The 25,395-nt window shown below is 41.4% G+C and overlaps 1 protein-coding gene across 1 annotated transcript in view; it reads left to right on the top strand.

The window, feature by feature from the left end:
• LOC111156723 (kinesin family member 13A) overlaps positions 1-25,395 on the top strand; it is a 207,015-nt gene that overhangs the window by 68,445 nt on the left and 113,175 nt on the right. The window contains exon 3 of the mRNA XM_022517767.1: positions 20,416-20,428. Within this exon, the coding sequence (XP_022373475.1) occupies positions 20,416-20,428 (13 nt within the window). The remainder of the gene's footprint in view (positions 1-20,415; positions 20,429-25,395) is intronic.

Here is a 25,395-nt window from a genome sequence, read left to right as displayed (position 1 = left end):
TGGTGTTGTACACTGTGGGTTTGGACTAATGTACAATGACATAAGTCCATCATCCTATCATTCATGATATTGTCACTGCCCTAGAAATCCTGTGCCTTTATCGACCCCCCTCCCCCAACCCCAGCAACCCATGGCAACCACTGATCTTTTTGCTGTCACCATAGCTTTGCCTTTCCTAGAACATCATCGAGTTGAAATCATTCACTATGTAGACTTTTCAGACTGGATTCTTTCCCTTAGTAATATGCATTTACGTTTCTTCCATGTCTTTTTGTGGCTTGATAGCTCATTTCTTTGTAGTGCCGCGTTTGAATATAATTTAAGATCAGTCCGTGGATCCTGCCTGAAGTGCTGTTAGATACACATGGGCTTTAGTTTACTGTCCATGGTGAAGGGTGCAAAAAAGCCCTCATGCTTCCTAATAGAATCACATTGCCATGAATGCTTGCCGCTGGTATGGCTTTTGTCACAGACACATTATTGCCAGGGGCTCATAAGCAGCTCCCATGTCTGTATTGTAGATAGGGATGAGGGATGTCATCCTGCCTCCTAAAACGTCTTCCGTATATCACCTAAAACGTCTTCCGTTTATCAGAGATGGGAATTACCGGAATTGTAGTATTCCCACCTTCGTGCTTGGACCCAGTGTGACTCTGAAATTAAGTGGTCCCACACAGATGTCTGACAGTGTATGTGGGCTGCTGAGTCAGGGTGTCTTGGTCCCACAGCCCTCGAGGTGGCGGGTCCTTTAGGCTCTTGAAGTCCAGCAGCATCTGTTGTCAGGGCAGCAGCTCATTCAGCGGTGGGGGAAAGAGAGGATTACAGGTACAACACACGGCTGACAGTGGGAGATTCGTGAATCCTCTCTGTAACACCACTGTTTTGAAGGGCTTCATGTACATTGATTCATTTAGTCCCCACATCTAAGTTCCCATCAGTAGAAAGTGGTGGGGACAAAGAATGGGACCGGGGCTTCTGGATCCCTGCTGTTCACAGCCGCTCTGGGCTGGACTCATAACGCGCCGCTGTCTGCCCCACTAGGATCAGTCAGCTACTATCCCTGCTTTGGTGAAGGTGTTGCATATAGCGTGATGTAGGACCCCCTAATGTAGGAGCATCTTAATTGCGGTCTTCTGTTAGTAGCAGATAGACTGAGAATTAGCCTGAGAAGGGCCTCACAGAGGGGCTTAGTTCTTGATTTTAAGTCACGAATCAGCACTTTGTGCTGCAGTTTTGTCTGAAGGCCTCTCTGCACGATGCTTTCGAAAACACAGCAAGGAAATTGCCAAGAGCCATGTTTTCTCTGCTTGGTTTCGTTTTGGTTAAGCCAGTGTGAGTCCTTGCCAGGTTTTGCCCGGCTGGGAATTGCCGCTATGGCGATGGGGTGGGGGAGCGGGGCAGGAGCTCCGCAAAGAGTGCGCCACAGGGGTGACCCTGCCCAGGGCTTTCCCCGGGGACCTTGGTCCACAGCTGTAGTTGGCTGCATTTTGTTAGGGGAAACAATTCGGGTGTGACTTTAGGAGAAAAACTCGGGTGTGACTTTCCTTGACAATATTAGGAAAAACGACAGGGAATCTGTTATTGATGATAGCAATGACCTGTAAGCATGTGTCACTTATACAACTTTCCGTTCCTTGTGTACCCATCATCATCTTGGAGATATGTATATAGACCATAGGAGTATCATTGTGTTGGATTAAAAACATTGTGTTGGATTAAAACTACTGTGGATGCACTTATGTACTCACCTCAAACTTTGCATTTTATTGGAATCTTTTTTTATATTAACCAGATGATTATATAGAAATTATATATATGATATATATGTGTATGTGCTTATATATATGATTATATAGAAATTAACCAGTACATTATATAGAAATGAAACTTCTACTTGGCTTCTGGGTAGCAATAAAAAACAAAAACAAAAACACTTCTAAAAGACAGTTTCTTTTTCCTTTTTATTTTATTTTAATTTTAAGATTTTTATTCATTTGTTTATTTGACAGAGAGAGAGGTCACAAGTAGGCAGAGAGAGAGAGAGAGAGGAGGAAGCAGGCTCCCTGCTGAGCAGAGAGCCCGATGCGGGGCTCAATCCCAGAACCCTGAGATCATGACCTGAGCCAAAGGCAGAGGCTTTAACCCACTGAGCCACCCAGGTGCCCTCTTTTTCCTTTTTAATTCCAGTCCCTCAGAGATGGATACTTTTGTAAGTGTTGGAGGTGGGACGGGATCATAGCATTTTACCTCTAAAGGGGGCAGAGGATGGCCAGGACCTTGGAGGAGATTTGTAACTCCTCCAGGACTGGTGAGAGTTCACAGACCACCACCCACCCTCCGACTGCTCTATGGGGAGCACGGGGCTGGAGAGAGTTCCAGACTGACCCAGGTAGTAACCACGAGAAGGGGAACAACAGTGTTTTGCTCTCTATTGTCAGTACTTCCGGCCACCAAATGTGGCGGGTTTCCCCACGCCGGCCAGTTGTCCTGTTCTCTGTGTGCTCCAGCGTGGCGTCCTGCAGTCCCGTTCAGTTCTGACACCTGCCTACCTGGAGTCATTATCAGATCCCACCGGTTAGGGGCTCAGCCCCACAAGCCTGGCCTCCTCCTCCGTCCCCACCTCAGATGCCAGTGTGAGTCCTGGGTTGTCACCTGCCATTCTGACTGAGCTTCCCACAACCCCGTCCTCGGGTGTGATAATTCACTACAGAAGGTCAAAGAACTCAGGAACAGTCTGTTTATGAGGTTGTCAATGTATCACGTTTATCATTATTATCCTGATGTATCTCAAACGGCTGGATGGAGGAGATGCATGGGGCAGGGTGCATGGGAAGGGGCACACGGAGTACATGTCCCGCTCTGGAGAAGCCACCCTCCCGGCACCTCCAGTTGCAAGCTGGACACGCTCTGAACCCCACCTGTTAGGATGCTGTGAAGGCTCATGATGATTGATGAGGGCAGGACTGATTAAGCACGGGCCATCGGTGATTGGTTCAACCTCTAGCCCTCTCCCCTCCTCTGAGGTGGGGGTTTTTAGATTTTAGACTCAACTTGAATGCCTTTAGTTTTGTTTATTAAAAAAAAAATTTAGCTAACAAAATTTTTATTAGAAGCGTATTTACAATTCCTTGTGTTATAACAGAGATGAACCTGGTATCAGGAGAGGTTGGTAACCCATTGGCTGGTTGACTGGGTCCTTTAACCAGACTGCACGGACTATAAATGATTTGCCAGCCATTTGATGCACACCAACGGGCTTTAGTCAGTTCCAGGTAGAGGGTCCCCACTGCATGTCTTCCTGCTAACTGAGTAGAAACGGTCTGGCCTGTATCATTCCAAGTCACGTCTTGCTAGGTAGCGGACAGTTTATACATAGTTGTGCAGAAAGAAAGCAAGGATTTAAAAACTTAGCATTTTATTGTATTATATTTGCATACTCTTAGAACCCTAAGACATTTTTTGGAATCATCAGAATTTTAAAATAATACCACTAATTTTATAAGACCTGAATTGATTAAGGAAACCTCCCGTGCTCATTGTAAGGTTTTGGTATTACTGTATCTCAGAAGTTTATCGCTTCTGCTATCAAGTTGATACGTCTTTATTGCAGAAGATGTTTTTGACAGTGACTAACAGAATAGCAGCTTTTGTTCTGTTTTAAATCCCCTTGTCTCGTGGTTCTTCCAGTGGACTTCAGGAGGGAACTGTGAACATGCGTCCTGGCCTGTAGGGCGCCTCTCACGTTGGTAGGAGAGGGAAGCGACTCTGTTTGCCGCCTGGGTTCTGGTTCTCCTGCTGACCTCTGCCCTTTCGCTGCCAGTTTTCCTGTCCTTCATCAGTGCTTCACGGCCTTCAGCTGGAGGCATTTACTTAACAGACTGCAAAAATAAATGGCAAGTTTGTAAATACAAGGTCACTTTTAAAATAAGTACTCTTAAAAATTTGCCTCATTATCCCTGTGGCCACTTTGCCAGCTGTCACAGGAGTTTTCTTCACCCGGAGGTTAAGGCCGCAGTACTGGTGTGATCAGCTTGATGAGGTGGGCTCCCCTGTTGGCCCTTACCCACCTGCTCTTGAGTCTTTCCTGGAAAATTTAATATAGTTTCGTTCTTAGGAAAGTGTCCAACTTTATACTTATTTATCTAATGATCTCCAAGGGGTTTTCTTTCTGTTCTTTCCCTTCGTTATAGATGTTTAAAAAAAAAACAACACGCAACTTTTTTTTTTTCCTTAAAGGATAAAATCCTGTCTTAGAAGTGATGTCATAGGCACAGACCACTGTGGCATCAGTAGTAGGCACCCGCGGGGCCCCCAGCACTGCAGCAAGCAGAACGGCAGGGCCCCTTGCAGAGTCTGGGGTCCCCCCCACCCGGAGCTGCTTGTCCTGGTCAGCACTGCCGCCAGCCCTCCCCGTCATTCTCCTCTCCCCAGCGAAGACATCTGGGACTCAGTACGCACCGTATTTAATGTAATGCCTAAGGATTCTTTTTTCTCGAAAACTCATTTCTGAACACTGAAGACATTTGAACATGTTGAACTTTCTAAAGAGAGTGTGATGACATCCATGTATCTGTCGGTTGTGCTCTGACCGTTACAACGTTCTGCTCTCCCTGTTTGTAGAGCGTTACTTTTAACGACATGAATTTTCTCTTTAACCAAAAAAAAAAAAAAAGAAAGTGCTCTCATTCTTCAGCTCTCAGTAACTTTTTCCTAGATGAAACAGTTTGAGCTATGTTGGCATTTTGCATGCGTCATCCTGGACGGATATTTGTTATAACAACAGGACTAGCGTCTAACATTTATTGAGTGATGACTGGGCGCTAATGGTGGGTGATGTTGGCCTTGGAGCCACATGTCATCCTTCAGTAGCCCTGAAGGATTGCTTTTCTATCCCCATTTTATTGACACAGAAACTGAGGCTCAGAGGCATTGAATAAACATGCCCAACGTCAACATAGATGGTGGCAGAGCTAGAGTTGTCTGGCTCCCAGTCCTGACCCTTCACCACTGTCCTGTTTTACTTATAGAAATTCCAGGGGTTCTGTGGGCTGGCTCTGTTGGTAGAGTTTCTGACTCTTGATCTCAGGGTTGTAAGTTTGAGCCCTGTGTTGGTTGTAGAGATGACTTAAAAATAAATTCTTAAAAAAAAGAAAGAAATTCCATGTGGTCATGCCCTAAGGACATAATGCAAATACACCAAAAAAGAAGAAAATCAAACCTCAAGTCTTTCCATTCCGGTGCAAAACCAATTGCTTTTCTTTTTGAGTTTTATGGCAGATGAAAGCAGGTGAAGTGGACTGGTATTTCTTTAAAAGAAACAGTTTTCTCTGAAGGAATATTCAGATTATTGGGATTTTATTACATGTGATTTGAAGTTAAAATTTTAAACTCACAATGTATTAATTGAAGATAATTAAAGCCGTTTTAGCCTCCATCCTCCTCAGGTCAGTCTTACGGTCTGCAAGGGGAGTACTGTGTGCAGTCACCCCACAGCACCCAGTAGTCGTGGTGGGGAGGCCAGGCGTACAGTGTATGCCAGTCAGTGGGGCTCATAGAGTCCTCCTTCCAAACGTCAGCCGGCTCCCAGCAAGTGGGAGAGCAGCGGAGCCCAAAATCAGAACGTTTAGAAGTCTGTTCCACTGAGGGACGTCACTCCAGAGGCTAAGCAGGGAGTGGAGCCCTCGCAGGGACAGTGTGGTCTCTGGACCCACGGGGTCACAGAAAGACCGGGGGTGTCTGAGTGCGGCAGAGGCCCCAGGTATCGGAGCGGGGAAGCCGACGGCAGAGACAGAGCCGAGGAGTGAGCCCTCAGCTCAGGGTTACCTTAAACTGTGATGCAAGACACAGTCAGGGCATTACTCGTCAGGCAGGGACCCCGCAAGTGGCAGATCCAGAGAGACCCCCTCCTTCCTCCTCCAGGAGGAGCGGCGTGGGAGTGAGTGGGAATCTGCTGGGTTTGGAGACTCTAAGCGGGGCCGTGCGCCAGAGATAGAAACACTCAGTCACAGGCCAGGTGAGCTCGGAGTGCAGCTGGAGACCAGGGAGATAGGAGGGATTGACTCCCTTTCTCTGAGGGCGCACTGAAGAGGGAGGTCCCCCGAGCTCTCAGCTGCTCCAGGGCCAGAGACTGGGAGGCTGCCGTCTTCATTCCCGTCTTCCAAAGCTGTATGGAAAGTGTTCAGGGAAGCAGGTTACTTAGCCTCCGGCCCCTGGCAAGGGTAGTGCAGTTCCACCTCTGGCAAAGACATTGGAGAATCACTGTTAACAGACCCCTCCCCCAGAAAATCAGCAAGAACATCCAGTTAAGACCAGGTTTACTGATCAATGAGAACTGCAGAACTCCAGTGCTAGAGGAATACAGCACATAGAATTCATGTCTTTCCCCCCATGATTCATACAGGAATTCAGTAAAGTGGCAGGATATAAAATCAGTGCATAGAAATCAATTACATTTCTGTACACCAACAATAAGAAAGAGAAATTACAGAGTTAATCCCATTTACAATTGCACCTAAGACCATAAGATACCTAGGAGTAAATCTAACCCAAGAAACAAAGAATCTATATTCAGGAAACTATAGAACAATTAAGAAAGAAATTGAAAAATACACAAAGAAATGGAAAAATGTTCCATGCTCATGGATTGGAAGAAAAATATTGTGAAAATGTCTATGCTACCTAATCTACACATTTAATGCAATCCCTATCAAAATACCGTCAACTTTTTTAAAGAAATGGAACAAATAATCCTAAAATTTATATGGAACCAGAAAAGACCCCAAATAGTCAGAGGAATGTTGAAAAAGAAAAGCAAAGCTGGTAGCCTCACAATTCCAGACTTCAAGCTCTATTACAAAACTGTCATCATCAAGACAGTATGGTAGTGACACAAAAACAGACACATAGATCAATGGAACAGAATAGAGAGCCCAGAAATAGACCCTCAACTCTGTGCTCAACTAATCTTCGACAAAGCAGGAAAGAATGTCCAATGGAAAAAAGACAGTCTCTTCAACAAATGGTGTTGGCAGAATTGGACAGCCACATGCAGAAGAATGAAATTGGACCATTTCCTTACACCACACACAAAAATAGACTCGAATGGATAAATGACCTAAGTGTGAGACAGGAATCCATCAAAATCCTTGAGGAGAACACAGGCAGAAACCTCTTTAACCTCAGCCCTGGCAACTTCTTCCTGGACACATCGCCAAAGGCAAGGGAAACAAGAGCAAAAGTGAATGATTGGGACATCATCAAGGTCAAAAGCTTTTGGACAGCAAAGGAAACAGTCAACAAAACCAAAGGACAACAGACAGAATGGGAGCAGATATTTACATATGACATATCAGATAAAGGGCTAGTATTCAAAATGTATAAAGAACTTATCAAACTCAACAGGCAAAGAATAATCCAATCAAGAAATGGCCAGAAGACATGAACAGACATTTTTGCAAAGAAGACATCCAAATGGCCAACAGACTCATGAAAAAGTGTTGAACATTAGTTGGTGTCAGAAAAATACAAATAAAAACCACAATGAGATACCACCTCACACCAGTCAGAATGGCTAAAATTAACAAGTCAGGGAATGACAAGATGTTGGCGAGGATGTAGAGAAAGGGGAACCTTCCTACACTGTTGGTGGGAATGCAAGCTGGTGCAACCATTCTGGAAAACAGTATGGAAGTTCCTTAGAAAGTTGAAAGTAGAGTTACTCTGTGACCCAGCAATTATACTACTAGGTATTTACCCCAAAGATACAAATATAATGATCAGAAGGGGCACCCCAATGTTTATAGCAGCAATGTCCACAATAGCCAAACTATGGAAAGAGCCTAGATGTCCATCAGCAGATGAGTGGATAAAGAAGATGAGGTATAAGGTGCCTGGGTGGCTCAGTGGGTTAAGCCTTTGCCTTTGGCTCAGGTCATGATCTCAGGGTCCTGGGATCGAGTCCCGCATCGGGCTCTCTGCTCAGCAGGGAGCCTGTTCCTCCTCTCTCTCTGTCTGCCTGCCTTTCTGCCTACTTGTGATCTCTCTCTGTCAAATAAATACTTAAAATCTTAAAAAAAAAAAAAAAAAAGAAGATGAGGTTTTTATACACAATGGAATAGTATGCAACCATCAAAAGTTGGAATCTTGCCATTTGAAATGACACGGATGGAACTAGAGGGTATTATGCTAAGCAAAATAAGTCAGTCAGAGAAAAACAATTACCGTATGATCTTACGGATATGTGGAGTTTAAGAAATAAGGTAGAGCATCATAGGGGAAGAGAGGAAAAAAATGAAACAAGATGAAACCAGAGAGGGAGGCAAACCATAAAAGACTCTTTTTTTTTTTTTTTTAAATTTTATTTTTCATAAACATATAATATCTTTTTATCCCCAGGGGTACAGGTCTGTGAATCGCCAGGTTTACACACTTCACAGCACTCACCATAGCACATACCCTCCCCAATGTCCATAATCCCAACCCCCCACACCCCCCCATTAACCCTCAGTTTGTTTTGTGAGATTAAGAGTCACTTATGGTTTGTCTCCTTCCCAATCCCATCTTGTTTCATTTACTCTTCCCCTACCCCCTTAACCCACCATGTTGCATCTCCTCTCCCTCATATCAGGGAGATCATATGATAGTTGTCTTTCTCCGATTGACTTATTTCGCTAAGCATGATACCCTCTAGTTCCATCCACGTCGTCGCAAATGGCAAGATTTCATTTCTTTTGATGGCTGCATAGTATTCCATTGTGTATATATACCACATCTTCTTTATCCATTCGTCTGTTGATGGACATCTAGGTTCTTTCCATAGTTTGGCTATTGTAGACATTGCTGCTATAAACATTCGGGTGCACGTGCCCCTTTGGATCACTACGTTTGTATCTTTAGGGTAAATACCCAGCAGTGCAATTGCTGGGTCATAGGGTAGCTCTATTTTCAACATTTTGAGGAACCTCCATGCTGTTTTCCAGAGTGGCTGCACCAGCCTGCATTCCCACCAACAGTGTAGGAGGGTTCCCCTTTCTCCGCATCCTTGCCAGCATCTGTCATCTCCTGACTTGTTAATTTTAGCCATTCTGACTGGTGTGAGGTGGTATCTCATTGTGGTTTTGATTTGTATTTCCCTGATGCCGAGTGATGTGGAGCACTTTTTCATGTGTCTGTTGGCCATCTGGATGTCTTCCTTGCAGAAATGTCTGTTCATGTCTTCTGCCCATTTCTTGATTGGATTATTTGTTCTTTGGGTGTTGAGTTTGCTAAGTTCTTTATAGATTCTGGACACTAGCCCTTTATCCGATATGTCATTTGCAAATATCTTCTCCCATTCTGTCAGTTGTCTTTTGGTTTTGTTAACTGTTTCCTTTGCTGTGCAAAAGCTTTTGATCTTGATGAAATCCCAATAGTTCATTTTTGCCCTTGCTTCCCTTGCCTTTGGCGATGTTCCTAGGAAGATGTTGCTGCGGCTGAGGTCGAAGAGGTTGCTGCCTGTGTTCTCCTCAAGGATTTTGATGGATTCCTTTCTCACATTGAGGTCCTTCATCCATTTTGAGTCTATTTTCGTGTGTGGTGTAAGGAAATGATCCAATTTCATTTTTCTGCATGTGGCTGTCCAATTTTCCCAACACCATTTGTTGAAGAGGCTGTCTTTTTTCCATTGGATATTCTTTCCTGCTTTGTCGAAGATTAGTTGACCATAGAGTTGAGGGTCTATTTCTGGGCTCTCTATTCTGTTCCATTGATCTATGTGTCTGTTTTTGTGCCAGTACCATGCTGTCTTGATGATGACAGCTTTGTAATAGAGCTTGAAGTCCGGAATTGTGATGCCACCAACTTTGGCTTTCTTCTTCAATATTGCTTTGGCTATTCGAGGTCTTTTCTGGTTCCATATAAATTTTAGGATTATTTGTTCCATTTCTTTGAAAAAAATGGATGGTACTTTGATAGGAATTGCATTAAATGTGTAGATTGCTTTAGGTAGCATAGACATTTTCACAATATTTGTTCTTCCAATCCAGGAGCATGGAACATTTTTCCATTTCTTTGTGTCTTCCTCAATTTCTTTCATGAGTACTTTATAGTTTTCTGTGTATAGATTCTTAGTCTCTTTGGTTAGATTTATTCCTAGGTATCTTATAGTTTTGGGTGCAATTGTAAATGGGATGGACTCCTTAATTTCTCTTTCTTCTGTCTTGTTGTTGGTGTAGAGAAATGCAACTGATTTCTGTGCATTGATTTTATATCCTGACACTTTACTGAATTCCTGTACAAGTTCTAGCAGTTTTGGAGTGGAGTCTTTTGGGTTTTCCACATATAGTATCATATCATCTGCGAAGAGTGATAGTTTGACTTCTTCTTTGCCGATTTGGATGCCTTTAATTTCCTTTTGTTGTCTGATTGCTGAGGCTAGGACTTCTAGTACTATGTTGAATAGCAGTGGTGATAACGGACATCCCTGCCGTGTTCCTGACCTTAGCGGAAAAGCTTTCAGTTTTTCTCCATTGAGAATGATATTTGCGGTGGGTTTTTCATAGATGGCTTTGATAATATTGAGGTATGTGCCCTCTATCCCTACACTTTGAAGAGTTTTGATCAGGAAGGGATGCTGTACTTTGTCAAATGCTTTTTCAGCATCTATTGAGAGTATCATATGGTTCTTGTTCTTTCTTTTATTAATGTGTTGTATCACATTGATTGATTTGCGGATGTTGAACCAACCTTGCAGCCCTGGAATAAATCCCACTTGGTCGTGGTGAATAATCCTTTTAATGTACTGTTGAATCCTATTGGCTAGTATTTTGGCGAGAATTTTTGCATCTGTGTTCATCAAGGATATTGGTCTGTAGTTCTCTCTTTTGATGGGATCCTTGTCTGGTTTTGGGATCAAGGTGATGCTGGCCTCATAAAATGAGTTTGGAAGTTTTCCTTCCATTTCTATTTTTTGGAACAGTTTCAGGAGAATAGGAATTAGTTCTTCTTTAAATGTTTGGTAGAATTCCCCCGGGAAGCCATCTGGCCCTGGGCTTTTGTTTGTTTGGAGATTTTTGATGACTGTTTCAATCTCCTTACTGGTTATGGGTCTGTTCAGGCTTTCTATTTCTTCCTGGTTCAGTTGTGGTAGTTTATATGTCTCTAGGAATGCATCCATTTCTTCCAGATTGTCAAATTTGTTGGCGTAGAGTTGCTCATAGTATGTTCTTATAATTGTCTGTATTTCTTTGGTGTTCGTTGTGATCTCTCCTCTTTCATTCATGATTTTATTTATTTGGGTCCTTTCTCTTTTCTTTTTGATAAGTCTGGCCAGGGGTTTATCGATCTTATTAATTCTTTCAAAGAACCAGCTCCTAGTTTCGTTAATTTGTTCTATTGTTTTTTTGGTTTCTATTTCATTGATTTCTGCTCTGATCTTTATGATTTCTCTTCTCCTGCTGGGTTTAGGGTTTCTTTCTTGTTCTTTCTCCAGCTCCTTTAGGTGTAGGGTTAGGTTGTGTACCTGAGACCTTTCTTGTTTCTTGAGAAAGGCTTGTACCGCTATATATTTTCCTCTCAGGACTGCCTTTGTTGTGTCCCACAGATTTTGAACCGTTGTGTTTTCATTATCATTTGTTTCCATGAATTTTTTCAATTCTTCTTTAATTTCCTGGTTGACCCATTCATTCTTTAGAAGGATGCTGTTTAGTCTCCATGTAATTGGGTTCTTTCCAAATTTCCTCTTGTGATTGAGTTCTAGCTTTAGAGCATTGTGGTCTGAAAATATGCAGGGAATGATTCCAATCTTTTGATAACGGTTGAGACCTGATTTAGGACCGAGAATATGATCTATTCTGGAGAATGTTCCATGTGCACTAGAGAAGAATGTGTATTCTGTTGCTTTGGGATGAAATGTTCTGAATATATCTGTGATGTCCATCTGGTCCAGTGTGTCATTTAAGGCCTTGATTTCCTTGTTGATCTTTTGCTTGGATGATCTGTCCATTTCAGTGAGGGGAGTGTTAAAGTCCCCTACGATTATTGTATTATTGTCGATGTATTTCTTTAATTTTGTTATTAATTGGTTTATATAGTTGGCTGCTCCCATGTTAGGGGCATAGATATTTAAAATTGTTAGATCTTCTTGTTGGACAGTTCCTTTGAGTATGATATAGTGTCCTTCCTCATCTCTTATTATAGTCTTTGGCTTAAAATCTAATTGATCTGATATAAGGATTGCCACTCCTGCTTTTTTCTGATGTCCATTAGCATGGTAAATTCTTTTCCACCCCCTCACTTTAAATCTGGAGGTGTCTTCATGTTTAAGATGAGTTTCTTGTAGGCAACATATAGATGGGTTTTGTTTTTTTATCCATTCTGATACCCTGTGTCTTTTGATTGGGGCATTTAGCCCATTAACATTCAGGGTAAGTATTGAGAGATATGAATTTAGTGCCATTGTATTGCCTGTAAGGTGACTGTTATTGTATATTGTGTCTGTTCCTTTCTGATCTACTACTTTTAGGGTCTCTCTTTGCTTAGAGGACCCCTTTCAATATTTCCTGTAGAGCTGGTTTGGTACTTGCAAATTCTTTCAGTTTTTGTTTGTCCTGGAAGCTTTTAATCTCTCCTTCTATTTTCAATGATAGCCTAGCTGGATATAGTATTCTTGGCTGCATGTTTTTCTCGTTTAGTGCTCTGAATATATCATGCCAGCTCTTTCTGGCCTGCCAGGTCTCTGTGGATAAGTCTGATGCCAATCTAATATTTTTACCATTGTATGTTACAGACTTCTTTTCCCGGGCTGCTTTCAGGATCTTCTCTTTGTCACTAAGACTTGTAAATTTTACTATTAGGTGACGGGGTGTGGACCTATTCTTATTGATTTTGAGGGGGGTTCTCTGAACCTCCTGGATTTTGATGCTTGTTCCCTTTGCCATATTGGGGAAATTCTCTCCAATAATTCTCTCCAATATACCTTCTGCTCCCCTCTCTGTTTCCTCTTCTTCTGGAATCCCAATTATTCTAATGTTGTTTCGTCTTATGGTGTCACTTATCTCTCGAATTCTCCCCTCATGGTCCAGTAGCTGTTTGTCCCTCTTTTGCTCAGCTTCTTTATTCTCTGTCATTTGGTCTTCTATATCACTAATTCTTTCTTCTGCCTCATTTATCCTAGCAGTGAGAGCCTCCATTTTTGATTGCACCTCATTAATAGCTTTTTTGATTTCAACTTGGTTAGATTTTAGTTCTTTTATTTCTCCAGAAAGGGCTTTTATATCTCCCGAGAGTGTTTCTCTAATATCTTCCATTCCTTTTTCAAGCCCGGCTAGAACCTTGAGAATCGTCATTCTAAACTCTAGATCTGACATATTACCAATGTCTGTATTGATTAGGTCCCTAGCCTTTGGTACTGCCTCTTGTTCTTTTTTTTGTGGTGAATTTTTCCGCCTTGTCATTTTGTCTAGATAAGAGCAGATGAAGGAGCAAGTAAAATACTAAAAGGGTGGCAACAACCCCAGGAAAATATGCTTTAGCCAAATCAGAAGAGATCCCAAATCGTGAGGGGGAGAAAGGGGATAAAAAGAGGTTCAGAAAGAAGGAAAAAAAAAAGAGAGAGAGAGAGAGAAAAGAAAAAAAAAAAAAGAAACAATTAAAAAAAGAAAACCAATAAAGAAAAAAAATATAAAAAGGAAAAAAAAAAAATATATATATATATATTAGATAAACTAGTTAAAAAACGTTAAAAAAGAAAAGGGTAAAAGTTAAAAAAATTTAGCAGAAGAAGAAAAATAAATTGAAAAAAAAAAAGAAAAAGAAAAAAAATTAAATTAACTGCAAGGCTAAAGAATCATGGGGAGAAAGCCATGAGTTCCGTGCTTTGCTTTCTCCTCCTTTGGAATTCCGCTGCTCTCCTTGGTATTGAAACTGTACTCCTTGGTAGGTGAACCTGGTCCTGGCTGGGCTTCTTGTTGATCTTCTGGGGGAGGGGCCTGTTGTAGTGATTCTCAAGTGTCTTTGCCCCGGGCGGAGTTGCACCGCCCTTACCAGGGGCCGGGCTGAGTAATCCGCTCGGGTTTGCTTTCGGGAGCTTTTGTTCCCTGAGCGCTTTCCGTAGAGTTCCGGAGGGCGGGAATGAAAATGGCGGCCTCCTGGTCTCCGGCCTGGAGGAGCCGAGAGCCCGGGGCCCCACTCCTCAGTGCGCCCTCAGAGAACAGCGCCGATTTACTCCCGTCACCCTGCCTCCGGCCGCGCTCCGAGCTGACCGAGCCTGCGACCGGTTCAAGGTAACCCCGAGCTTAGAGCTCACTCCTCGGCTCTGTCTCTGTAGCCGGCTTCCCTGTTCTAATACCTGTAAGCTCTGCGACACTCAGACACCCCCGATCCTTCTGTGACCCTGCGGGACCTGAGGCCACGCTGACCCTGCGTGGGCTTCACCCCGGTTAAGCCTCTGGAGCGATGTCCCTCAGCAGAACAGACTTTTAAAAGTCCCGATTTTGTGCTCCGTTGCTCCGCCGCTTGCCGGGAGCCGGCCCCTCCCCCCGCGGTCTATCTTCCCGTCGCTTTGGATTCACTTCTCCGCCAGTCCTACCTTTCAGAAAGTGGTTGATTTTCTGTTTCTAGAGTTGCTGTTCTTCTTCTCTTCGATCTCCCGTTGGATTTGTAGGTGTTTGCAATCTTTAGATAAGCTATCTAGCTGATCTCCCGCTACCTGAAGTAGTCTCAGCCTGCTACTTCTCCGCCATCTTGACTCCTCCCCCCCCATAAAAGACTCTTAATCTCAGGAAACAAACTGAGGGCTGCTGGGGAGGGGAAAGGGGTAGGGTGGCTGGGTGATGGACACTGGGGAGGGCATGTGCTATGGTGAATGCTGTGAACTGTGTGAGATTGATGAATCATAGACCTGTACCCCTGAAACCAGTAATATAGTATATGTTAATTAAAAAAATGTTCAAAAACAAAAAAATGAAAGGAGCAATCCTTTGTTAGCTGAGGTGCAGAACTATAGTGAGAAGAGCAGATAAATAAAAAATATCTTATACACGTTGTCTCGGGCTCAGAAACTCCCAGGCCCAGCTACATTGTCTCAACATGTGAAGATACCATCTAAAAAACGCCTTTTGCTAATAAACTTAAAAAAAAAGGAAGAAGGAAAGAAATACATGTCCTTGGACTCATCTCCAGGAGACAGATGTCATTTAGCTCCGTATCTTTCAGATAGAGGTTATGGCAATTTTCGATGTCCAATCAATAAAGTAGTTAACACATGGACGAGAAATCCCTCTTTCAGAAGACACTGATCTGTCGCGTCTCCTGAAGTATTAATCATGTTAGGGCTCCTGCACATTGGGGTCTTTGGGCATCTAACTTCTGAGTAGCTAACTATAGTTGATGGGGTGCAAATAGTGGACAGAAGACGCCTTGTCCTGTAAATCTTCCAATGGGAGGTTTGACGAAAGCACTACAGGTACATAGGGTTATTGTGGTAATACGTTATTTATACTGCTTTATTTCAGTTGTTTGTTAATCTTCCCATGTCTAGACTACCTATTAAAGGACAAACTCTTCATTTCAAGACCTGGTCCAGTATAGGTCTGCCTTATCTTTTCAGTCCTGTTTCCATGTGTGTGTCTCCTCTAGTTCTATCAAATTCCCTTTCTGAATTTAGTTGACTTCTGAAGCTTTTGAGGGTTTGACCCTTGTTAACCTCCGATTGAACTTCCCTATATGAAATGCTGGTCTACAGAAATATCTATTTTTAAATAAGTCATTGAAAACAGGCGAGATTTTCTTGCCACCAAATTTTGGGATTGTGCTGGTAATCAAAGAAAATCTTCACATCTGGATTATGTTTGACTCAATAATGTAAAAAATTAGTTCTGAGTTCTTATAAGTAGCACGTGGTGTGACCTTTGCTTTTGGGGAGTTGAAATTTTAAGGCTACACAAGATTTCAAAGATAGAATTTCTGAAGGTTACAGGACTTGATGTGCTCAAAGGAGTGCTAAGCTGTTTTGTTGACCACAGAGATCCTGGGGTATCCTGTCAGCGGTGGTAAAGGCCAGGGTGGTCCCCAGCAATGCTAGTGGAATTGAAATAATTGAATTGAGCTTTGAGCCGTGTCTCAAAGTGGGGAAATTGGTCAAACTGGGGAGACAGAAATGGCATCAAGGCATGCAAATGACAGGGGTAGTGTGGTGAATATACCTGGTGTGAGTGACCTTGAAGAGATCTGTTGACTTGCTTATCCTGAGAGAAAGGCAGCTTTGGTGTTCGGCCAAGTGGAGCTACTATCCATGTACATCAGCACCTGTTTTTTTTCTTTCTTTCGTCTTCTTCTTTTTCTTCTTCTTCTTCTTCTTTTTTTTTTTTTTGGAAAGTGGGAGAAGTCAAAATTTATTTTCACATATAATAAATGTTACGGAAATTTTTTTCGAACGATACACTTACTGAAAATAGTACATTTCATTTAAAAATCACTTCTTCATGGACCATACAAAATTATGAAATGACTCAAATAATTCCCACCAGGGTTTCTAACATTATATATTACTGTGAAACAGTTCCTGAGTAGGAAGAAGTTGGAGACATTCTAGTCCAACCCCCTCATTCTATTTTATTTCATTCTTTACATTTTGCATATGGTCCTCAGGTGACCTGGCACACAGAGACCACAAACAGAACGGCTAAGATTGATTGAGGGAATATTGAGTTCCAGCCCCACAGTGCATCCCTTCTTTTCTCTCCAAATCCTGTGGTCTAGAAACGCAACCTTGTTGGCTTCTGAAACATCAGATTGTGCTCAGTTTATTTCTTTGGAATACACACACACCGAAAATCTCATGATAACTTATAGAGGATCACGTGATTAGAAACAGGACTTTTTTTTTTTTTTAAAGATTTTATTTATTTATTTGACAGAGAGAGAGAGATCACAAGTAGACAGAGAGGCAGGCAGAGAGAGAGAGAGAGAGGGAAGCAGGCTCTTGGCTGAGCAAAGAGCCCGATGCGGGACTCGATCCCAGGACCCCGAGATCATGACCTGAGCCGAAGGCAGCGGCTTAACCCACTGAGCCACCCAGGCGCCCCAGAAACAGGACTTTTTTTGAAGATGAATGAGAAGGTGGGCAGTGAAGAGCTCTGGTTGCTACTCAGGCGGTTCCCTGAGTGTCCACGGAATCACTTTGTGATGAGTCAGCATCAAGCCTGGGCCTGTGGGTCCGTGAGGTCGATGTGAAGGGATGTTCTTTGTAGTTGATTGAATGTTTGGCCAAGGACGCTGCCTCTTTCTGAGCCATGCCATTATCTGTAACAGGCTGGACCCTCCTGAGAGTTTAGGAAACTCTCTGATACGCCTTTACCGATACAATCAACAAAGGCCTTAATTTTAAAAAATATGAATATTGATGTTTCTGATAGATGGTTTGTATTATTCATTCTTTTTCATATATATGTATGAAAACTTTTATCTTTACATTGTAATAGTGTATTCGTGTTTTTTTTTTGTTTTTTTTTTTTTTATTCGTTTTTTTCAAGGGGTAGCATACTATATTTAGTTATAGTATAAGAATTACTCATATCGGAAAATTTTTTCTTCACGACTACCAGCAAATGTCATGTAGCCTCTGGGGATTGGGGTAGTAAATCATGGTTCTGAATTAGGATGACTTAGTTGCTTGTCTCTTAATTCACATCTCAGGAAATCTTTACCAGTTAATGAAGTATAGTTTTGGTTCACAAAGAGACTTGCTTTTCCTTATTTAGTAAGGATCTTTGTTCTAAACTAAATGGTTATAGTAAATGTGGATAGAAGCAGGTCCATTTAGTGACTTCCCTTTTCCTCATGCTCCCTAGTCTCCATTCTTTTTTTAAAAAGAGAGAGAGAGAGAAGAGGGGAGGAAGGAGCAGAGGGAGAGGGAGAGAAATAATCTTAAACAGATTCTACACTTAGCGCAGAGCCCGACACAGGGCTCGATCTCATGACCCTCAGATAACGAGTGGAGCTAAAAACAAGAGTCAGGTGCTTAACTGACTGAGCCATCCAGGCTCCATTTATTCTTAAATAGTGCTGAGAAACACAGAAAAACGTAGCAGAAGCATATTGCCATTCCCATATGTGCTGTCTTTCTAAGTGAAAGGGATATATTTTTAAAAATATTTATAATGCTGAAATAAGATTGGTTTCCTAAGAAGAATAAGGAAAACCACATTGGAACGTCAGTGAAGGTCGGATGGCTTTATTGTTAGCTCAGGAGGTAAATATACTACCGGTTACAAACTAGCACTTCTTTGCTGCTGCTGCTGATTATTACACAGACGTGGCCTAAAGGAAGTTCACGAAAACTCTGGAGAGATCCCTGGGATTCCTGTTAGCTCATTCTGTCCCCAGTAGGTTACTTGGCTCATCATAGTCTTAATGTGGAATGTTTATTTTATTTTATTTTATTTTATTTTAAAGATTTTATTTATTTTTTTGACAGAGATCACAAGTAGGCAGAGAGGCAGGCAGAGAGAGAGGGGGAAGCAGGCTCCCGGTGGAGCAGAGAGCCCGATGTTGGGCTCGATCCCCGGAGCCTGGGATCATGACCCGAGCTAAAGGCAGAGGCTTTAACCCACTGAGCCACCCAGGCGCCCCTGGAATGTTTATTTTATTAACTTGGTCCATGCTGTTTCGTATGATTACCTTATTATAACCCCAGTGACTTGTCTGTCCTTTGTTAAATAGAGCAGTGATTTAGATGGCTTTAAAAAAATAAAACAAGTAAAATAAGGTTTAGTCAAAAGTACTGTGCATGATGTTTTCATTATAGTTCTACCTGCTCAGAACAGATGCCGTCCAGAGCACTGCTGCACTTAAGGAACATTTCTTGGCAGAAACCTCAAAAGTTTATGCAGTGAGCAAAGGTCCCATTGCTTTCTTAGAATTAAACGCACTCGTGCATTTTTCTTATAACATTCATAAATGTTTATCCTGTTTGAAAGAGTAGACAGAGTGTTGAGTCTTACTTGACGGCAGCCAGAGATGCCAGGTTTTCTAGGTAGGGTTCCTCTCTAAAACTGGAAGATTAAAAAACCGCATTCCCATTGTGCCCAACTGTCTGAGGTGATGACCTAAGGGGGATCCTTTTGGTGCAATCATAGAATTTGGAGAAGATGATTTTCAGCTTCATCATTATGGGACTGTCATGGTTTTCTTTGCCTACATTTAAAACTTCAGAGTTGTCTACCTGATTTTACAATCCGTGGACATTCTTCCCTTGTTACTGAGCTCCGGGTTTTATCTAGGGCCCTCAGAGCTCTGTGCGGAGCATTGGGCCCAGCGCTGGAGAAAGGTCACCGTGCTATTTTTGCCTGTACCTTTTGATTTCCATGCCCTCTGCCCTGGAAAATTCGTTTTGTTATCCTCCAGATTTTATTTCTTGTGGAGAAGGAATAAAGCCACGGGAAAAATTCCCTCATTTCTTTCTTTCTTTCTTTCTTTTTAAATTTTATTTATTTTTTTGACAGAGAAAGATCACAAGTAGGCAGAGAGGCAGGTGGGGGGGGAGCATACTCCCCGCTGAGCAGAGAGCCCAATATGGGGCTCAATCCCAGGACCCTGAAATCATGACCTGAGCAGAAGGCAGAGGCTTAACCCACTGAGCCCCAGGTGCCCCACCCCCTCATTTCTATTTCACGATAATTTCACAGCTTATGAATGGGTGATACTAGAAGTTGATTAAAAACAACCACATCAGGAAGGCTACAGACTGTCATAGGATTGCATTGCACAAAAATCATTGTTCAGCTTTTTAAATTTGTATACACAGAAAACATTTGCAGAGCAGGTCAGCCTACTGGTTTTTTACTTTGAAAACTGTTTGCTTTTCAGAGTTTACTCCAGGTGGTGATTTCAGCCGTTTTTGAGAAAGTAACATGCAAAAGTGAACGTTTAAAAAAGTGCCTGTGTGGCTGGTGGTGGGAGAAGGCTGTAACTTGTTCTTAAATTTCTCTTTAGTGTTGAAATATGGGAAAATAGTTGAGAGCTGTGGCTTTTACTTATTTAAAGAGTTATTCATTCATTTGAGAGAAACAGAGGGAGTAGGGGGAGGAGCAGAGGGAGAGAGAGAATCTCAAGCAGACTCCCCACCGAGCACAGCGCCCATTGTGGGGCTCGATCCTATGACCCCGAGATCATGACCTGAGCTGAGACCATGAGTTGGACACCTAATCACCTGAGCCAGGCAGGCGTCCCATTAAACAGATTTTATCACTTGAGGCAGTGAAGTGAATTTGGCTTCTCATCTTTGTAAAATAGAATACCTTTCAGATCATGTTATCAAGATGCTGAGTTTCCCTTATGTTTTTTTTTTTTTTTTTCTCTTTCATTGCTTCCTTCTGATGTGGCTGCTGTGTTGACAACCCTTTCTACTTTGGCTGATGAATTTTTGTTTCCATCATTAAGGAAACCTCCCAAGGTAAGCAGTTGATGTGGAATTTGGCGTGCATTCTAAGTGTGCAAACATCTAGGACTTCTTCATCACAGTAACCCATGTGGAACACCTCTCCCATTGAGAAGAAAAATCGACATTCTAATTAAAATTTAAACCATGAAAAAACAGTAAAGACATAAAATTAGAATGCTCCTCTAGATTTGCAAAACATTTTCATACATTATTTCATTCTTGGAATTAATGCTCTGGTCCTCAGAGCAAAGCAAAGCAAGTTCTCCTTGCGCTGGCCAGTCTTCAGTGGTTTGTTTACCAGGGAGTAACCCGTAAGTTAGAGAGTAGGTGGGGGAAAGAATATGAGAAGGGGAATCTGACTGATCAACTCCTGAATAATTGAAGGCTGATTTTGTTACCGGTGAGTATTTTATTGGGTATCAAAGGGACGCTTAGTGCCAAAAGGATGGAGAAATTCACCCAGTCCCTGACCAGTAATGCTGGTTATAACTTTGGTCTCTGAGATGGAATCAAGACAGGCTGATCACCCCCACTCTCCATTACATGGTCAGAATCTAAGACATGCTGGGGGAGGGTAAGGCATCTGGAGTAGATTCGGCTTACTTGCCTCTCAGGCTATAAAGAAAAATCAAACTTAGCTTTTACAACTGGAAACTCACCAAAATGCTAAATATTATCCTTTATGGTTACTGAAGGCAATATAGGAATTGTCCTTGGCACTAACATTTCAGCTCTAGCACAGAAGGTCCACCTGGAACAAATAGTATGAGATCTTTTAAGAACGAGGAAATATATGATGTTATAGAAATGTAAGCACTGGCATCAAGCCAGCCCTGAGGAATTAGGAGGTTCTCCCTGAGCACTTCCTGACGTGGACATAGTCCCAAAAAGCTGCGACCGAAAAGGTGTCTCTGCTACTCAGAAAGATGTGAGTTTCGCCCTAAGTAGCTTTTCCTTCCCTTGCTGTTGGTCCAAGAGTTTTCAGAGCAGATTGTCGACCTTGTGATGCATTTAATTCTTTCCCCACAGAAAAAAGCAATGAAATCCTAAGCAGTTTGACATATGGCTCCTTGGTGAAGGAGAAGCACTGAAATTAAGGGGCACAAAAACACATTTTTAAAAAGTCACTAATCTCTTTATACATAAAGATTTTCTGGGTTATTTTCTATTCAGTATATAGAGCTTAGTGATTTCCTGAAGGGTTCTATTGATAGTTCCTAAGAAGGACCATGAAATTTTCAAAGTAAAATCAATGTGAAATCACCACATTTAAATATGTATATGTATATGTCATAAGGCATATCTGAGAAGTATAAATATGGTCTTGAAATAAGTGGCACAATAGAGTCATATTTTGAAAAATAGACATTAAAATAAATAAGGTTTTTTCTTGCAGAAACTGTAAACATTACAGCAAACAGGAAAGGGAAAAGTGTTTTTCATGATGATTACATAAATGAAATCTTGCTGATTTTAAACAGTGAGAGTTTCTGCAAATGACATATCTGATAAATCTTCAAAATCTACAAAAAACTTACCAAGCTCAACACCCAAAAAATAAATAATACAGTTAAAAAATGGCCAGAAGATGTGAATAGATATTTTCCCAGAGAAGACATCCTGATGGCTAACAGTGAAAAGATGTTCAACAACACTCCCCTTCAGAGAAACACAAATCAAAACCATGATGAGATCCCACCTCACACCTGTCAGAATGGCTAAATTAACAACACAGGAAACAACAGATGTTGATGAGGATGTGGAGGAAGGGGAACCCTCTTGCACTGTTGGTGGGAATGCAAGCTGGTGCAACCACTCTGGAAACAGTATGGAGGTTCCTCAAAAAGTTAGAAGTAGAACTACTCTGCAACCCAGCAATTATACTACTATGTATTTACCCAAAGAACTACTCTGCAACCCAGCAATTGTACTACTATGTATTTACCCAAAGGGTACAAAAATAGAGATTTGAAGGGATACATGCACCCTGATGTTTATAACCGCATTATGAACAATAGCCAAACTATGGAAAGAGCCCAAGTGTCCATTGACCAATGAATGGATAAAGAAGATGTAGATATATACAATGGAATATTACTCAGCCATCAAAAAGAATGAAATCTTGTCATTTGCAATGACGTGGATGGAGCTAGAGAGTATTATGCTAAGCAAAATAAGTCTGAGAAAGACAAACACTATGTGATGTCATTCATATGTGGAATTTAGGAAACAAAACAGATGAACATATGGGAAGGGTGAAAAAAAGAGAGAGGGAAACCATAAGCGACTCAATGATAGAGAACAAGCCTGAGGGTTGATGGAGGGAGGTGGTGGGGGATGGGATAACTGGGTGATGGACATTAAGGAGGGCACTTTTTATGAAGAGTGCTGGGTGTTATATGTTAAATGATGAATCACTAACTTCTCCTAAAAACAGTATTACACTAGATTAACTAGATTAACTGGAATTTAAATAAAAATTTGGATAAAAAATAAAACTGCTTTTTAAAAATGGAAAAAAATAACTAAAACAGATTTTTTTGACATAAATAATCAGCAAAATCATCAAAGACTGGTTGGTTCAATTTAAGAAGAAATTTTTCTGGGAAGGGGGCAAAATGCTACATGAATGAGACCTGATACTGCATTTAATGGGGGCGGGAGGGAGAACATAGGCACAATTTAGTATAAAATCAATTGTGTTAAGGGCCACAAGAGGCATAATATTCATGGAAGTCATAGGATGAAGGGTCTCATTCTGACTTCTGCAGATCTGAGGACAGATAAGACTGGAACTAATATTAAAACTTATGCTTGAAGGCACTGGAGAAATTGCAAGTTAGTGAAGAATTATCAAATAAAACCCAAGAGATTGGTGGAAATTTAGAGAGGTCAGCCTGGTTTTTGAGTGTATGCCATTCACATAGAGCAGCTTAAAGGCAGAGCAATGTTTCTGCCTCATGTGATCTGGTGAGCCTAAGAGGGCAAAAATGTTGGAGTTCATGACCTGTACCCCTGAAGCAAATAATACATTATATGTTAATAAAAATTTAAAAATACATAAAAAAGAAATGTTAGAGTTCAGAGTTTATCAGAGGTAGAATCCTTGGTAAACGCTTTATACTTTGGGTTGGCAAAGTAGATAGAGATGCAGCTATGGGTGCGGTATAAAGATGAAACAGAACTAAATCTGCCTTCACATGGATTACTGTGTGGTTATAAGTTCTTTGTATGATCAGGAAGTCTCAAGCACTAAAATTAGTGCCTAATCTAATCTTAAATAGTCTGTTAATTAATCTCAAAATTAGATCAAAGTGATCCTAGAATGGGACATTCCCACAGGCACCTGGCAGAAGCAAGTGTAATCCCAAGTCTCTAAAGATTCCACAGACCATTTTTTAAAAAAGATTTTATTTATTTATTTGAGAGAGAACAAGCATGAGAGCGGGGAGGGTCAGAGGGAGAAGCAGACTCTCTGCTGAGCAGGAAGCCCGATGTGGGACTTGATCCTGGGACTCCAGGATCACGACCTGAACCAAAGGCAGTTGCTTAACCAACTGAGGGACACTGTATTTAAAAATACAGTGTCTGGCACACAATCAAAGAGGTGCGTTACAAGATAAGGCAACATGAACGGGAAATAGCAAAAATAATAAAAAGTAGAAATAGACCCATGGGTGCTTCAGATGTTCAAACTATTAAACATGAACTTTAAAGTAACTATGCTTATTATATTTAAAGTGATAAAAGATAAGACTTCAAAATGTTGGGGAGGACTAGAAATTATAAAAAGTGACCAAACAGATTTGGAAAATAACCCAGTAGAAGTTCTCACCCTGACAGTCCCAAAACCAAAATTAAGAACTTAGTGTTTGGGTTTAGCAGCAGACTTGATGCAGCTGAAGAGAGAATTAAATAACTAGAAGATAGGTTTGCAGAAATATCGAAATGAAATATAGAGGAGACAAATTGTGCTGGAACAACTGAACGTTAGCATTCAGAGAAATGAATTTAGATAGAGACTTTATACCCTTCATAAGAATTAACTCAGTTTGGATTGTAGGCCTAAATATGAGATGCAAAACTATAAAACTTCTAGAAGATAGTGTGGGGGAAATCTACAAGATCTTGACATTGCTGATGACCTTTTAGATGCAACATCAAAAGTATGACCTGTAAAAATAAAATTGATTAGTAGAATTCAGTAAAAGTACAAACTTCTGCAAAAAAAGAGAAAGAGAAAGCCACAGACTGGGAGAAAAGGTTTGCAAAACATATCTGATAAAGGGCTCTTATCCATCATATACAAAAAACTCTTTAAAATTCACCAGTAAGAAAATGAACTACCCAATTAAAAGATGCAGAAGACCTGAACAGACACCTCAGGAAAGAAGGTACACACATGGGTAACACACAGATGAAAAATGGTTAACATCATATGTCATTAAGGACTTGTACATTAAAACAACGATGAGATGCCACTGCACACCTCTTAGAATAACTAACATCTTGACAATACCAAGGCTGGTGAGGAGCTGGTATGGAGCGCCAGGAACTGTCATTCATTGTTGGTGAGAATGAAAAGTGGTCTAGCTACTTTGGAAGGCAGCTTGAAAGTTTCTTACAATGCCAAACATACTATTATCATTTAGCTGTGTAATAATGCTTCTAGGTTTTTACCCAGATGAGTTGAAAATTTGTGACCATACAAAAACTATACATGAATACAGTGGCTTCATTTATAATTGCCCAAAACTGGAAGCAAGCAAGATGTTCTTCAGTAAGTAAATGGATAAACAAACTGTGGTATATCCATACAATGGAATACTGTGTGAATTAACAAGCCATGGAAAAAACATGAAGGAACTTTTAATGCATATTGATAAATCAAAGAAGCCAATCTGAAAAGGCTTTATACTGTATGATTCCAACTACATGACATTCTGGAAAAGGCAAAACTACAGGGATTACAAAAATTA

The sequence above is a fragment of the Enhydra lutris genome, unplaced genomic scaffold (genome assembly GCF_002288905.1).
Source record: "Enhydra lutris kenyoni isolate GAN:26980312 unplaced genomic scaffold, ASM228890v2 scaffoldscaffold48, whole genome shotgun sequence".
Classification (NCBI taxonomy): Eukaryota; Metazoa; Chordata; class Mammalia; order Carnivora; family Mustelidae; genus Enhydra; species Enhydra lutris.
This window is presented reverse-complemented; position numbering and strand designations above follow the sequence as displayed.